This window comes from Scatophagus argus, chromosome 5 (genome assembly GCF_020382885.2).
Source record: "Scatophagus argus isolate fScaArg1 chromosome 5, fScaArg1.pri, whole genome shotgun sequence".
Taxonomy (NCBI): Eukaryota; Metazoa; Chordata; class Actinopteri; family Scatophagidae; genus Scatophagus; species Scatophagus argus.
In genome coordinates this window covers 19,496,863-19,512,130 of record NC_058497.1, presented here as the reverse complement: position 1 = coordinate 19,512,130, position 15,268 = coordinate 19,496,863, and the positions used below count along the sequence as shown (strand labels likewise).

The 15,268-nt window shown below is 39.9% G+C and overlaps 2 protein-coding genes across 2 annotated transcripts; one reads left to right on the top strand and one right to left on the bottom strand.

The window, feature by feature from the left end:
* Positions 1–1,382: 1,382 nt before the first annotated feature.
* Positions 1,383–6,142, top strand: LOC124059220 (multidrug and toxin extrusion protein 1-like; the record flags this gene model as incomplete). Its single annotated transcript, XM_046389060.1, has 17 exons — positions 1,383–1,547; positions 1,926–2,027; positions 2,250–2,318; positions 2,426–2,574; positions 3,209–3,251; positions 3,378–3,422; positions 3,574–3,671; positions 3,757–3,854; positions 3,971–4,084; positions 4,169–4,236; positions 4,330–4,438; positions 4,771–4,846; positions 4,974–5,043; positions 5,212–5,344; positions 5,446–5,540; positions 5,636–5,701; positions 5,840–6,142. Coding segments are annotated over 17 exons (1,794 nt in total), but the record flags the coding sequence as incomplete, so codon positions are not given.
* A 314-nt stretch (positions 6,143–6,456) lies between these two features.
* Positions 6,457–12,557, bottom strand: slc47a3 (solute carrier family 47 member 3). The gene is made up of 17 exons (XM_046389464.1): positions 12,311–12,557; positions 11,619–11,720; positions 11,460–11,528; positions 11,207–11,355; positions 11,036–11,078; positions 10,787–10,831; positions 10,266–10,363; positions 10,079–10,176; positions 9,445–9,558; positions 9,288–9,355; positions 9,086–9,194; positions 8,395–8,470; positions 7,894–7,963; positions 7,628–7,760; positions 7,369–7,463; positions 7,237–7,279; positions 6,457–6,684 (listed from the first exon to the last, which is right to left on the bottom strand). Exons 1-17 carry the CDS (start codon positions 12,440–12,442, stop codon positions 6,470–6,472), a joined length of 1,659 nt encoding a protein of 552 aa, XP_046245420.1. The 5' UTR covers positions 12,443–12,557; the 3' UTR covers positions 6,457–6,469.
* Between the last annotated feature and the right edge of the window lie 2,711 nt (positions 12,558–15,268).

Here is a 15,268-nt window from a genome sequence, read left to right as displayed (position 1 = left end):
GGTCTATCTTGCTGAATAAAGAAAGTAATGCAGTTTTGTGGGGTGAATTTGAATGTGCTTATCGCTTACATGTTCTTATTCAAGGTAGCTGTGAGTACTTGTAAGTAGTTTAAGTTAGAATTTAGCAGAGTTCTGGATGAAGAGCAGAAGAACAAAAGGTCCCACACACTAAAAATTCCCTTGTGCTACATTAATATCCACACAGTTGTAAACACAAGCAGTTGTCCAAAAACAGTTGTACAAGTATAATAGCAGCAAATTATCAGACAAAAAGAATACAAAAATGAGAACCATACAAATCATTATTAGACACAAACATAACAAGTAAGTCCCCCTCCTCCCACATCTTCTCACCAAATTCACTACACCAGTGGTGATGCTGTATGGTTGCCCATGGGAAAGGCAAAATAGAGTGAAAGGAAAATAAATACATAGAAAGAAAGAAAGAAAGAAAGAAACTTTAATGAAATTGGATCAGAAATACATAAACATTAATATGGAGTTGCCCCCCCCCCCCTTGCAACTATCACAACTTCCACTATTCTGGGAAGGCTTTCCACAAGAGTGCTTCTGTGGAAATATTTGCCCATTCATGCAGTAGAGCATTTGTGAGGTCAGGCACTAATGTTGGAACAAAAAGGTCTGGTTCACAATCTCCGTTCCAGTTCATCACAAAGGTGTTGGATGAGGTTGAGGTCAAGGCTCTGGAATAGAAAAGGACCTTCCCCAAAGTGTTGCCACAAAGTTGGAAGCATAGCATTGTCCAAAATATCTTGGTATGCTAAAGCATAAAGATTTTCCCTTCACTGGCGAGCCCAATCCCTGGAAAACAGCCCCATGCAATAATAAAGAGACGTGTCACAAAATGGTGTACATATGAGGCACACTGGAATAATCATTCTTTCTCATTCCTTATTCTCATGTACTCATGTCCATTAACTGATATGAATTCATTAATACACACTCTCAGTGTTTCAACATAATACATTTATTTTTCAGTGACTATTCATTCTACTTATGTTGGAATTTCTTTGACTTTGTGCCTTTCTGTGAGCTAAGGAATGATTAAATAATCTTCAGCAATACCCATAGTCCAATCTGTCAATGTTTACATATATGGAGTGATGCAAAACTTGACAATGTTTTATCAAGAGAATGATCTATTCACTGACCAAGCTAGAGGCAGTGAATTGTGTTTTCCGTTTTTAACTGGTCAAGATTTAAGGATTCTTCTTTTCAAGTCCTCTATCTCAGACTTTGTTATAATTGCATTCCTTTCACTTGTTTTTTCACATTCTTGGCTTAGTTCCAGGGCAGCTGTGACCACAACAAGACTTCCATCCTTTCCAACATCCTGGAGAGCAACTAAGATACGTTAATCAAACTCAAAGACGGGCACTTCAGCTGAAGGACTTACACTGGCATCTTGTGCTGCAGACATGGACTCGACCAGTGACAAGCTTTTCTGCTGCAGGTGGGTGCGCCGCAGGGTTCCCCAGGCCCACAGAGAGGAACTGTACCACATCCTGAGGATGACCGGGCCTCTGGTAAGGACTGGTCTTGTTTACGCACCCTGCAATGTCTGTAAGTGACTGTGTGGACTGAGGCTGTCCTCGCTGAAAAGCTGATTCATACAAAAGAAGATTGATTACAGTCTTCTAAGGTTAAGATGTCAGGAAAACAGACTTTGGTGTCTGAGACTTACAAGAAAAATCAATAGATTTGAAATAGTGTTTAGCAGGTTTCAAACTGTGGCTTAACAATCGCTGCAACCTGCCTGACGGACGACAGTCTGTAGCATATTTGCCAAGTCTGAGTGTTGTGATGATTCACTGCAACTTGTGTTTACTGTTTATTTGCAATATGTTTTACCTGTTAACTGGTGGCTGTATCAAATCCACCGCTGTCGATGTTTGTCTTTCCAGTTGCTCTCTAGAATCCTCAATTACCTGCTTCCATTTGTGGTTACAATGTTCTGTGGTCGTCTGGGAAATGAAGTGATGGCTGGCTATGGATTAGCTTCAGCTGTAAGTGGTCATCTGTACATTCCACAGACTTATGGACCCTAACACAAGGAAATGACAGCTGGCAGTGCAATTTCAAGGGAGAAAATTTGCAAACACACCAACATAACGTGTATAATTCTCTCACAATCACCGGAAAAAGACTCATGATTTCAATGTCACAGAAATATTACTGTCCTCAAGTGCACGTCAGACACATTCAAGTATGTTTCTAATTCATTTCAGACCATTAACGTTACCACTGCAGCAACAGGATTTGGTTTGGGACTGGCGTGTGATACTTTAGTATCTCAGGTACAGAAAATTCTGTTGATTTGATAATGTATGACACTGGAATTTTTTTTATTGACCCCTACTGTTTTCCTTGCCCTACTCTCTGAAATGTTCATAATGTTGTGCAGACATTTGGTAGTAAGAACCTGCTGCGGGTGGGAGTCCTCCTTCAGCGGGGCATCATCATTCTCCTGATATTCTGTCTGCCCTGCTGGGCCCTCCTCATTAATGCTCGGGCCGTCCTGCTGTGCCTGGGTCAGGACCCTGAGGTGACCAGGTAACTAACAGCCTCAGACATGCAGTAATAGGCCTACCACTGCTGCTAATACTACCAGTGATGTATCTTGACTATAACAAAAAACACCATTCTGGTCCTCACAGATTCAGAGAACATATTGAACACAATTCATCTATAAATATCAATCAAATGACCTCTGCCAAGTTGATATCACTGTTTAGGTGTGCTAATTCTGCTCCAGGGCTGTATGTCTTTAAAGATCAACTCACCCAGTAAAGGGAAAAAAATGTTTTCTTTGACAACTATGTTTTTACTTGTTTGGTTCTGGGCAAACAGAGTGGGGACAGTGGGATTATCAGAGCGAATGTAAACACAGCTGCTTTCTGCTGCTGCATGGTGCACAACTGACCATAGATGTCAAACTGCATCTTGAAGGACTGTGTAGAAAACTGCTGCAGAGCTGCAGAGTTGGATCTTCACTACAAACAACTAACTCACAGAGATTCTGTTCAATTTGGAAAGAATTATTGAATAATGCAGTGTTAACTTGATAGTTTACTTCCCTGCTCCTGACATAGAAAATTAATTGGATTGAGCTGGTGAATAAGTGCATATATTACCCTGAGGATTTGTTTTTCTTTAATTTGAGCTGAATTTGGTGTCTTAATTTCAGAATAGCCCAGCTGTACATCACAGGCTTCCTTCCTGCAGTACCAGTGAGTTGTGACTTTTCTCTTTAGTAAAAATTCTACACATATTCAGTTATTATTTTGTGATTTTTTTCCGTGTAGTAAATTGTTACATATGATTTACATACATCTTTTGAAAACCCTTCTCTGTAGGCAATGTTTCTACAATTTCTTCAGGTGTCTTACCTGCAGAACCAGGTGTGTTAAATCCCAAACCCGAGTCCACTTGTGTGTGTTGATCCCACTCTGTATTTCATCATATACAAATGTTGTAAATCTTATAAAATCTAATTAAATTTCCTATGAGGAAGGTGTTATTAATCACATCATCTGGCATTTGTGTACTCAGGGTATAATACTGCCACAAATGTACACTTCCGCCATGGCAAACATAGCAAATGTGGTGACAAACTACGTCTTTATTTACTGTCTGGATCTGGGCGTTAGGTAGGTAAACTCATGCATGTCAGTATAACATATTAAATCTGATTAAAACAGTTTGCACAGTGACATCTGTGTGCATGTCTTACAGTGGCTCTGCAGCAGCTAATGCTCTGGCTCACATTTACAACTGCACTTTTCTGTTTGCTTACATTCGCTGGAAGAAGCTCCATGTAACAACATGGGGAGGTGAGGGACAGTTATATTTAGCAGATATTTGTGGGGAACTCATGATCCCATGGACGACTTTGTTCATCCTCCAAGGTTTTCTCTAGGCATAAATAAGTTTCTCTCTCCCCCTGCAGGCTGGTCTTTAGAGTCACTGCAGGAGTGGGGCTCCTACATGAAATTGGCCATTCCGAGTGCATTAATGAGATGCTTTGAGTGGTGGGTTTATGAGTTTGGTGGATTCTTTGCAGGTAATCCAAATATTGCATATCAGTAAGTCATTTAATTTAAACAAATCATATGAGAACTTAAAGTAATTTGCCTCTGGTGATCAGGAATGCTGAGTGAAGATGAGCTGGCAGCCCAACATGCTGTCATAATGGTGGCTTTCTTAACCTACATGGTACTAACTACAAGTCAGCGCTTCTCATTCTCACTTTTAAAGGTTTCTTTAAACATGCCTGAACTAAGCATTTTTCATACTTTTTCTCAATAGTTCCCTCTTGGTATTCAAGCTGCAACATGTGCCCGAGTGGGTAATGCCCTCGGCGCAGGAGACACTGCCCGGGCCATCCTCACCTGCAAGGTATCCCTGACTCTCGCAGGTCAGTTAGAAATGTTTTGTGGTTTATGCACTTGTATATTAATTATGTTTAGGTTTTTGGGGAATCTTGGTTATGTGTTTCTCATGTAAAGAACTTATTGTGGTTTTAGAAATCTGGATAAGACCATTTTGAAAAACCTGGATATGCTGCACCTGAAGCAATCCAGTAAAGACAAGGCCACTGTTTCTGAGCATTGTTTGTCAATGCGGAACAACAGCTTTGTTGGCCACTGTGACATAACCCAAATACAATCAACAGGATAAGGCTCCAAAGCAAGAGACTAGTGTTCATTTTTAGTACTTTGACTTTTTCTCTACTCTCTACTTTTCCAGGTGTCTTTGCAGTTGCTGAAGGTCTTGTGCTCGGTTCTGCTAAAAGCAAGATTGGCTTCATCTTCACCTCTGACGAGTGAGCTTCTACAGCTGTGCTCATATTTCAATAATTTTGATATTCAGTGGTTGATTGAGTGCTATTGCTACATACAAAGTCTGGCTTAGGAAAAATAGATCTTTGTCTTTCCTGAATCTTGTTTCAGGAAGATCATAGGTCTGGTCTCACACTTGATGAATGCTTACTGTTTCCTTCAGTTCTTTGATGCTCTTGTGGTGAGTCTTGCACCTTTTCCTGTCAGCACAACAAATATATTTTCATTGACAAATAAGTCAAAATGTTACAATGTTCATACAACATGTTTATCCATCTAGATGTTAATACATGTTGGCCAATGGAGTGAGAGCAAATGATAATTACAGATTTGTCTGTTTACATCCTAGTGTGTGTGCACGGGCATCTTCTTGGGCACAGGCAAACAGAAGATACCAGCTGTGGCTAATCTCATTGGATACTACTGCATAGGACTCGCTCTGAGTGTCACTTTAATGTTTGTTGCAAAACTGAGAATTTTAGGTGACTGCACTAAGCGACTTTACTGTCCCTACCTTTCTTTTCTTTTTTCTATTTTAATGTGAAGCCTGCTGTGCTTCTGACAGACTACTTTTTGTCTGCAGGTTTTTGGCTGGGACTGCTTGTTTGTGTCATCCTACAATCCACCTTCTACATAATTGTCATCTTCAAGCTCAACTGGAAGCAAATAACAGATGAGGTGTGCTAAAACTCTTATACAGAATAAGTCATTGAGCTTTCAGAAGCGACTTGTTGCGTTAGGAATATGAGTTGGATGATTCTGCTTTTTTGCAGGCTGTGGTCCGTGGACAGAGAAACTTACACATGACATTATCAAGTGCAGCTGCCCAGTCAGACACTGTAGGTATACAACATTTAATCTAAATTTAATTTAAGTTTCATTTGTTATTGTTTTATCTAAATTTTCATTTTTGCTATCCATTGATTTAGTTTGCTTCCTAAAGTAATAAAGTCATGGACAATATCTTTTCCTCCAAGTCAGTGGACGGCTACATGTCCGTGAGCACTGAGTGCCATGACGGGAACACGGAGATGCAGGGTGGACATGTGGTCCAGGAGCTGAAGGCTGGCCATCTCTCTGTCACACAGCTGATCCTCAGGCGAGGCTTCACTATGTTTGTAGCAGTTGGACTTCTAGCCGTGGGAGCAAGTGTGCGCCTCCTCGTCCCAGAGACTGCGCCTTTAGAGGCCAACTTCACTTTGGCCTGCATCAATGCTACACATACTCCTAATCAAATTTTCTCTACTGTGCTGGTCCAGAATGAAGAGTAACACCTTGACAGTCAAAGATAACCACCAAATTCTGTTTAATGTATTAAAAACAAAGACAGTCAGACTCTCTAGTTTGACTCTTTGACAGAATGTAGCTGTGAGCCGATCATTGGCACATTCACAGTGAATGAGTGGTTCAAGAGTAGTAATTTGCTTTGAGAGATTTCTTCACTGATCATCGATCATTTCACTTCCTGTCTACTTTCTGCTCACATGCACTTCTACATTCCTCCTGCATGCCCTGCTTTCACATCCTGCAATGCAAACATCTGCATCATACTGCGCACAGTTGGCTTAGGGGTTACCTCACTGAATACAACACACTTTTCCCCATGTTCATGTAACCAAGTTCGTGATCAGTAGGTTCGTAATGATTCCAGCAGCCAGGATGAACAGCATGGCAGCCAGAGCAAAGCCCCTGCGCAGAACCAGAGTCCTGTGAGGGAGCCCCTCCTCCTCCACTGGTTTTTCTGCCGGTTCCACCTCAGTTTCATTCAGATCCATGATGTCCGTGAAGTCCCGTGAGTTCCCTGAATCATCTAGTTGGGGACCTGGGCATACAAATTCAAATGTTATATTCAAATGTGATAAATGTGCCAAATGTGTTACTGAAAAATACTAGATTGTATCCTTAGAATTACAAGCTTCTGGCTGACATTTTTGTCAAAAATGAATTATTCAAATTAAACCACTTTTAGTTAACAAGTTATTAATGTTTTGGTTATTTTTTTTTATTATTTTTTTTTTAGCATTAATAGAAACCTGAAGTGAAACCGTGACTCCTGGGTTCTGTGAGGAAAAACACATTCAAATTCCCAATGATTTTACCACTGAATTGAGTCAGAAACATTATATATACTGAAATATGTTCACAGGAGGGAAAGAACTTTGCAATAACACTTAAAAGGTGCTACATGCATTATTTTAGTAACACAAGTGTACCACCATAAAAACTACAGGATATAAGGAAACTACATTCCTTATAGTTTAAACTGGCTGCTGAGGAAGAATCATTTCATTTGCTGTACAGGATAAATGTTTTCTTTTTTCTTTTTTTTCTTTAAGAGAATAAAATGCTTTAGTTGCTGCACAGCCTCTCTTACTTGTGTCTGTGGAGCTCCCACACACTCCCGCTCTGATTTGAGCCTGGAAGAAAAAAAAATGTGTAAATGTTTATTCATAAAGAAGTATCCTAAGGCCATTCTGAATATGAAGATTTACTTTTGGATACCAACCTCGACTGTTACTTTCTTCCAGTTCAATCTTATCAGGTAGAAAATCAGAAACGAGGACTGCAGAAACACACAGGTAAACAAACCTGTCCACAGGCCTGAGGGAAAAAGAGAGTTTACATCTCACTTTAAGAATAGTAAATACTGTAGATGTTGATGCCGTGGCGCATCTCTTTCTAAAATAAGACAAAAAATTACTACTTAGGCAACAATTTGGCTAAAACCAGCTGAAGGCTAGAATCATCTCTGTTTTAGATCTTACCCTTGATTCCTAATTTGGCTACAAACATCAGTGGCACTCCAATAGGAAAACCAATTCCATAAAATCCCAAAGTGTTGCAAATAGCTCCAATTCTCTGTTTACCTGCTCCTCTTATAATGCCCCCAGAGGCAGCCTAGTCACGCAAACAGAACAAATACAGACGTGGTCAGACTTGACAAAAACAGGCACCCAGCACGTTTCCCAAATGAAATAATACATGGGTATGTCACGAGATCTTGTTTGGACATCATGGCAGAGGTACTTACTGATACTGCATCCAGGAGGATGAATGGAGCATAAAAAGCAATAACATCAGCAACCCTTTCCCTGATTTGTCTGAAAGAGGAGTGACTCAAAATGTATGTCTTGACACTGTGACAGAGGTGACTTAAATTTTCATTTTTCATCATTAAATTTTTGTTTGTTATATTTCAACAGTGAAACATATACAGGTTATATTCTACATGATATGCTGTATGTGATACTAGTATCGCTGAGCAAATAGTCATTAACCACAATGATGCTGCTGAGCAGAACTGAGCACAGTGACATTTACTTTAAGTTAAACTGTAAAAGAATATGAGGGCAAAGTTCGCTGTTTACTATGGAAACAATCATTCACGTAATGGTGAAAGGTCTTATAAGACATTTGTTTTCTCTTTCAGTCTTGACAATGACTCTGCATGTGTTAACATAACATCCCATAAGAAAACATTGTGTTTTTCAAAAACACGTTAACATAAGATATGTTTAAGATATATACTCACTCATCATCTGTAAAGACATAAGAGATATGATTCTTCAGGCCCCCAATGAGAACTGACATACATACAGATACTGACACTGTGGTAAAGAGAAACAGAGTTAGTTATCAAACAGTTTCAAAACTCAAAATGTGCTTGTTTTCTTTTCTATTGTATATTCACACTAAGGACAACCACAGTCTAATATTGCTGGCTAATGAGTAGCTGGAGCAGAGTTGTAGAACTTGATATTCTGGTGCAGGGGACCCCATAAGTTACACCATCTTCCACTCAGCGTTTTCCTCACATTGTTTGTTCTTTAAAAGCATAACATGAAAAAAAAACAAACAAACAAACAAAAAACTCTATACAGATTCACGCAAAAAAATAGCCCCTCTCAATCATCAATGTCCCATGCCTGTGTTTTCTTATTTTTTTCAACCATCCTGGGCTGATGTTTTGGATTGGTGGCGATTTAACGACCTGGGAATGAGATTCAACAATTTCTCCCGAATTGCTCACTGGTTGTGCTTACAAACAGAAACCAAGAATTGATGCATGATGTACCTTTAAGCTCTGAGCTCATCTTACACTAATTACACTTGCACCAAGTTAAATCAGAACGATACAACAATAACTGTAGCATTATCTTCTCCAGTACATGTCATTTTGTTTTAACACGGAGCATAGAAGTAGTGTATAAGAGTTGACTGACCTGCACAGAACATCGTCAGTTTAGCAGACAGCTTGGCCTGCTCTGTGTCTCCCGCTCCCAAGGCATTTCCAACTTTTACACTGCCTGCTATACTGAAGCCCATAGGGAGCTAATGCCAAACATACATATTAACATGTTGAGATTCAATTCTTACAATAACAGTTTGATGTATACTTGGTATTTGGTAGAGGAGGAAAATTACCATGTATGCAACATTTGCCAGTTGGTATACAACCGATTGAGCTCCAAGTTCTACCTCATTTATCAGACCTGTCAATAACAAAGAGATGTTAGATTTCAGTCCAACTTAAATTCGCACAAATGATTTGGAAACATGAGAGTGGCCAAAGTGACATCACCTGCCAGAAAACTTCCAATCTCATATGTCCACCACTCAACACACAACATGACCATGCTGGGGATAGCCAAGTGGATGTATGAGCCCCAGTCCTGCAGACACTCCTTAGACCAGCCTGTGTGGTCAAACAGTGAACCAATCAATCATTCAGTTATACTGCCAAATCATCAGTCTGTCTGTCTGCCCATCCACAACGCACAATTACTTACTTAACTTCCAACAAAGAATGTAAATGGGCTTAAATGTTTCATTTAAAAAACTTGCTTGGCAAAAGGAGGACAAAATACTATTCATCAAAAAGCTGGTCAGCCGAAATGAAACTGAAAGGAATGAACAAGCTGCTTGGCTCATCACAAACATTCAGCTGCAACCTGCTGTGCACACACAGCCTTGAATGGACAGAAGTCTGTCTCTGAGAAAGGTGTTAAGATTTCTTTCCTTCAACATCATTAACTAAGAGTATTTTTCCACATTTGTTAATAGAAAACTTTGAGATGAGCTACAACTCAATAAACCACAAGTCTACCACTCTGAGCTGTCTTCATCACTGTAACTTATTAACACATGCTGAGGAAAACAGATGGAACCTGGTTATTTGCAATGTCACTACCCTCCAATGCAAATACTGCACTCACCTCCCCAGGTGGCCTTATGAAGACCTTTCCAAACAATATAAGCAAAGAGTATCCCAGCCATGGAGAACTGGGAAATGGTGTTGGCAATAGCAGAACCTCTGTAAAACACATTTAGCATTTGCACAGTGTTAGTTATGTGCAGTAGTGGTGTCACTGAGCGATTTGCAGTTCAGCAACCAATACTCACGCTACTCCCAGATTTAACGGGTGAAGAAAGATGTAGTTGCTGAGAGCGTTGAGAAGATTGACCACAACGCCTGTGATTACCTGTGGCCATATGATGCCCTAAAGGAGAAGAGTCACATGTTACTGTATCCTTATTAGACACTGGCAAAGTGAGGCCCTTAAGGGCTTGAAATGTTTTCCCAATGTAGCAAAACAGGTGAATTACTGTGCAATGTTATGACTGAGCTGGATGAGAAGAACAAAAAGAAATCAAGTAATTCGGTCCAAATGGAGGTTTGTTGTTTCACACACGTTAAGTTCAGCAATCCCTGACTTCATCGCCATCTGAATTCAGATGATATACACTGTAGTCACGGCAAGATGCAACCTAGCACGACACTACAGCCAATGAGGGATGACTCATAGAATTTGTATTCCTGTACATCCTTTTGCAGATAAAAGGAAACAAAACACAGGCTGTATGTTTTCAAAAAACTATGTTTATTTCAGCTCAGCGGTGATACTGAACAGTAAAGGACTTACCTGGTTTTGCAGGTATCTTGTTTGTAATGAATACATGAACGTAGCCTAGATAGAACCACAAAGAAACACATAAAAAAACAAAACAATCTCTGCATATATTTGGACACAACAGGCATCACTACATATGTATTTTTAGAACTGCTCATTACTACCTAAAGTAAATGATCCCAGCAGGCACTGAGCAAAGTGTAGAAAACAAACTTCAAACAGACAACACGTGTTTCATGCTGTGAGGTTTGAAATACTCACGGGAAGTGCGGGCATAAAGATCTTCACATACAGCTGAGACAACCTAGATGGAAATTCTCCATCAGCACCAAAACAAATATACTCTTCAGTAGTAAATACAGAAAGAAAGAATGAAAAACAAAAACAACAATCTAAAAGACGAGAAACAAAGTGAATTTTGATACAGCTGACCTGGCCACCTCTGGTTCCTGTTTGACAGCCAACAGAATGAGTTCTGTGTTAATAAGGATCGCCCAGCAGGGGAAACAGGCCAGTAACAAAATAAGGATCGCCCGCTGCAGAATAACCCCAACTCTCAGGAGGTTGTGGCTCCCAAAGGTCTGGAATCACAGTATGTTCTTAATTCTTATTACATTGTTCTTTATTTTTGCAAGACTCATCTCAACATCGAGAACTCATGTGTGACAGTGATAGAGGCGCATACCTGAGAAATCAGAGTATCACATGCTGCTGACAGACCAACTCCAACAGATACACCCGTAACATTAACCACCTGAGGATATAACACAAACATTGGTGGGTTATGTTGTGTTGTTCTCCTGCTTTAACTTTCACTGTGATAACATTACTATGCTGTACTTACTGCTGTGGCCAAAGAAACTGCTGCCAGCTCTATCCTCCCCAGGTGACCACAGAAAACAGTACTAACAAAACTCACTGCAAAACTCATGAATTGGGCCATTATCTGAGGAGAAAAAGCAAAAAAATGAATCCAAAGTATTTGGAACAACAAAAAGTCACTGATTATTCTATTAGTAACTGTTAATTAGTGTTCTACACCAACCTGAGTAGTACCAGCTTCCAGTGGTAGGAACAATCGCTCAATTACTGCGCTAAGGCACAAATTTGAGGTACTTTTGCTTTACTTGAGTCTTTTCTTTTCATACCATGTTTCCTCTGTTCTCTACTAGATTTCAGAGGGAAATATTCTACTTTTACTACATTTAGCTATAATTACTAGCTACTTTCCAAATAAAGGTTTAATTCACACATAACAATAACTGATTAACAGGAACATTTCACTGAATGGTTCTCAAATGTGAGAATTCGCTGCTTTTCCTTTTGTTTTTTAATAACTTTGAGACTTAGACTGTTGGTTGTAAAAGTGTCACTTTGTGATCTGAGTGATGGTGACGTCATTTGCTACTGCCTCCAATGTTAGCTTCACTGACTGTAGTCCATATTCACCACATCAGTAAATAGATGTTAATTTAATTCGACCATTGATCCTCATACTGACTGGAACCTTACATTTAGGAAATCCACGCTACTTACCACTGGTCCGGCTAGTTTAGACAACTCTTTTATTTCTTTCTTGAAACCAACAGGGACCAACATGCGGATCCGCTTTATTACAGAACAATCAGTCCATGAAGAAGCAGGTGCGGTTTCTGCGCTGGTTTCCATGATTCACTTGTTGGTCAGTTTTCGCTGCTCTGTGTTGCTGTCAAGGCCCGTTCAGCTCAGACCAGGATATCTGTCAGTGCGTATGATGAAAGCCGGTGTAAATGTAATGTGATTTAGGTCACGCTGATGGGTGAGAGTTTAGGAGGGGGAGGAGAGAGGGAGGGAGCGTCCGCTAACCTAACTAACTTTCAGTTTAGCTGATTACCTTTATTGGACCACCCGTTTAATCGCCTGTTCATAGAGCGCAGGGTGCGGTGGTGGTGCTTGTCTTAGAAATAAATGAGGAGCCACTCTCTTTATTCTCAGCCTTTAAAACACTTTTAAAATGAGCAAAAATATGTTTTTTTCCCCCTTTGTGATTTCGTAATAGTGACTCGACTTCTTCTTTTTCCTTTTTTCTGTGGTGAGGTGTCTGTGGTAACCTGTCACTGCTGCATTGTGCCAACAGATGGAGCCATTTCCCCATAACACGTGAACTGTTCATACTGAAACTCTCTGTCACTGTGCATGTCAAGGTCTGTATTTGGTCATATCACATCACAGGTTAAATAGCATGAATCACTAAGCACTGCACTAAGGAAGCTAAATGAGCTTGTTTGGTCCCAGCTAAAACATTTATCATAGTGATTGTTAATTATTGTTGTCGTTAATTATTCATTAGTCATGCCAAAGCCTAAATAACTTTTATTTGTTTCAAGTTCTTGCCTCCCTGAATTGTTTAGGCTAATAAAATTAGTTGACAGAAATTAAAGGGTTGTTTAAAGTAGTCTTGAAAAGTAGAATCCAATGAGTATAATACTCCTATACCAATAATACCCCAATATCTAATTTCAGGAGAGTTTAGAATTAGATTAATTAAGGGGATTGAGAGAATGAGAATGTGGGATAAACATCTGCCAAATGAATAAAAGTCAATGTTTTCTGTTTTCTCTTTAGGCAATTATGTGGTTTTTCGAACTCTCCTGGTCTCCACTCAGAATCTGTATCCACAAACATGCTGTCCAGCTAATGTAAATTACGGAAACAGAGCAAGCTGAAGGTAATTGGTTTGACACAGGTTTTCATAATAGGCTTTCAGAGCCAAAACTGCCTCGTTTGTTTGTTACGTTGAACAATCTCAGCCTCAGCGATCCCAGCAGTTTGCACCATGAACACCAAAATGTCTGCTCTTTGTTTTGACATGCAAGAGAAAAACTGACTTTTAATCAACTGACTGTAAATGTCAATCCAAGGCTTAATTGAGCAGTAAGTTTCATCAAAACAGTCTATTGAGAACTTCAGAGAGAGACACACAATAGTAGGGTTGCAGTGCTTTAACCTCTTATTACATTTAAAAATGTCCATTTTGCAAGTGAAGTGGTGCAAAGAACACGTGAACTGTGGTCATACAGTCCGATGAGTCATCCTTCGCTCTGTTTTTGAGCTCATGTGGTACATGCAAAACAAGTGTCTAAAAGGGGAATGAAGTAGCATTGCATAGAAGTAAAGAAATAAACCAGTAAATGATTTAATAAGCATGAAAATCATTTGATATTTACAGCCAGATTAATCTGCTGAGGGGCTCCAGGCTAAAGATCAGCTGCACAGTAGGACCTGTTTCCTCCCTCTTTGTGTGCGGTGTGTACAGTATGATGTGGCTCCATGTTTGAACACATATCCAATAGGGCAGCAAGGATGGTCCAGTGGTTAGCACTGTTGCCTCATAGCAAGAGGTTCCAGCTTTGAATCCCGGTCTGGGCCCTTCAGTGTGGAGTTTTCATGTTTCATGTATTGACTGGCAACCAGTCCAGGGTTTCCAACCTCTTGGCCACGACTGGCCACCCCCCTTAAACTGACAAAAGCAAATTATATACTTATAATATATTTTTAGGATTTTGTCATTAAATATAAGGTGAAGGTGCTATTTGAAAGGTTGGAGAATCACCAAAGTTATTATTATATTGTCCTGTGGGGGATGTGAAAATTTCATTGAACTCAGTCCAGCATTTGGGGCTATATTTCAGTTTGGACCAAAGCGATGGAGGCATAGTATATAAATTAGATACGCTGAAGGCATAATTTGCAGAATATTTTGGTTGCTATTTGTTAACACACTGTTCAAAGTTTGCTGCTCTACTGTGGTTTAACGGTGGAGAAAGAGAGAGAGAATACAGCGGTTAGCTTGAACAAAGCAGTGAATCAGAGAAATCAAATATTATTTTTCATTGTTTCACAGCGGTTGCACCGAAAAACACAAATAAACGCACCCAAACCTCTGTATAACCCTCTGGATTTCATGTGAATACACCCGAAGTGCAGGCTTCGTCTTCGCCCGTCTGCTCCTGCCTGCCTTTGTGCAGCTCACACAGGCAGACCTGCAGCCCTTTGTGACCGACTGAGAAAGCAGAAAGATCATGGAGTCTGAGACAGTTAACGTGGTTGCTATATATTTTTTATGGTCCAGACTTCACGCTGTTATTGGCTGGTTACAACACACTGTTGCACAGAGGCTGACGCCCAGAAACGTCCCGCCACAGTAAAAGTACTAAGAGGATATGGAAATACACGCAGAGGGCAGGGTCTCCGCAGATAAAGGCACTGCCACACACTTCTAGAGGGTCATAAGTGATGGCTGAGGGAAATTACGTGAATCGTGAATCATTTTGTTTTTTAGGAAATGACTGTATGGCTGTATGTTATACCTAAAGTGTTCATAATGTAGTGAGCATTTCATGTGGCTGTATGAGCATGTTTGAATCAAAGACACAAAATCAGAGTTTTTTGTGATTTTGGGGGGTTATAAAAGTGTACTGATTTACATATAAACCCAGCAAGAAAATGACTGCA

Excerpts from the sequence above, each read along its gene's own strand:
- slc47a3 (XM_046389464.1), bottom strand. The coding sequence starts at position 12,442 with ATGGAAACCAGCGCAGAAACCGCACCTGCTTCTTCATGGACTGATTGT. Across the intron at positions 9,559-10,078 it reads TCATAAGGCCACCTGGGGAG|GCTGGTCTAAGGAGTGTCTG; the intron begins GTGAGTGCAGTA and ends TTGACCACACAG. Across the intron at positions 6,685-7,236 it reads TGGGAGCTCCACAGACACAA|GTCCCCAACTAGATGATTCA; the intron begins GTAAGAGAGGCT and ends TTGTATGCCCAG.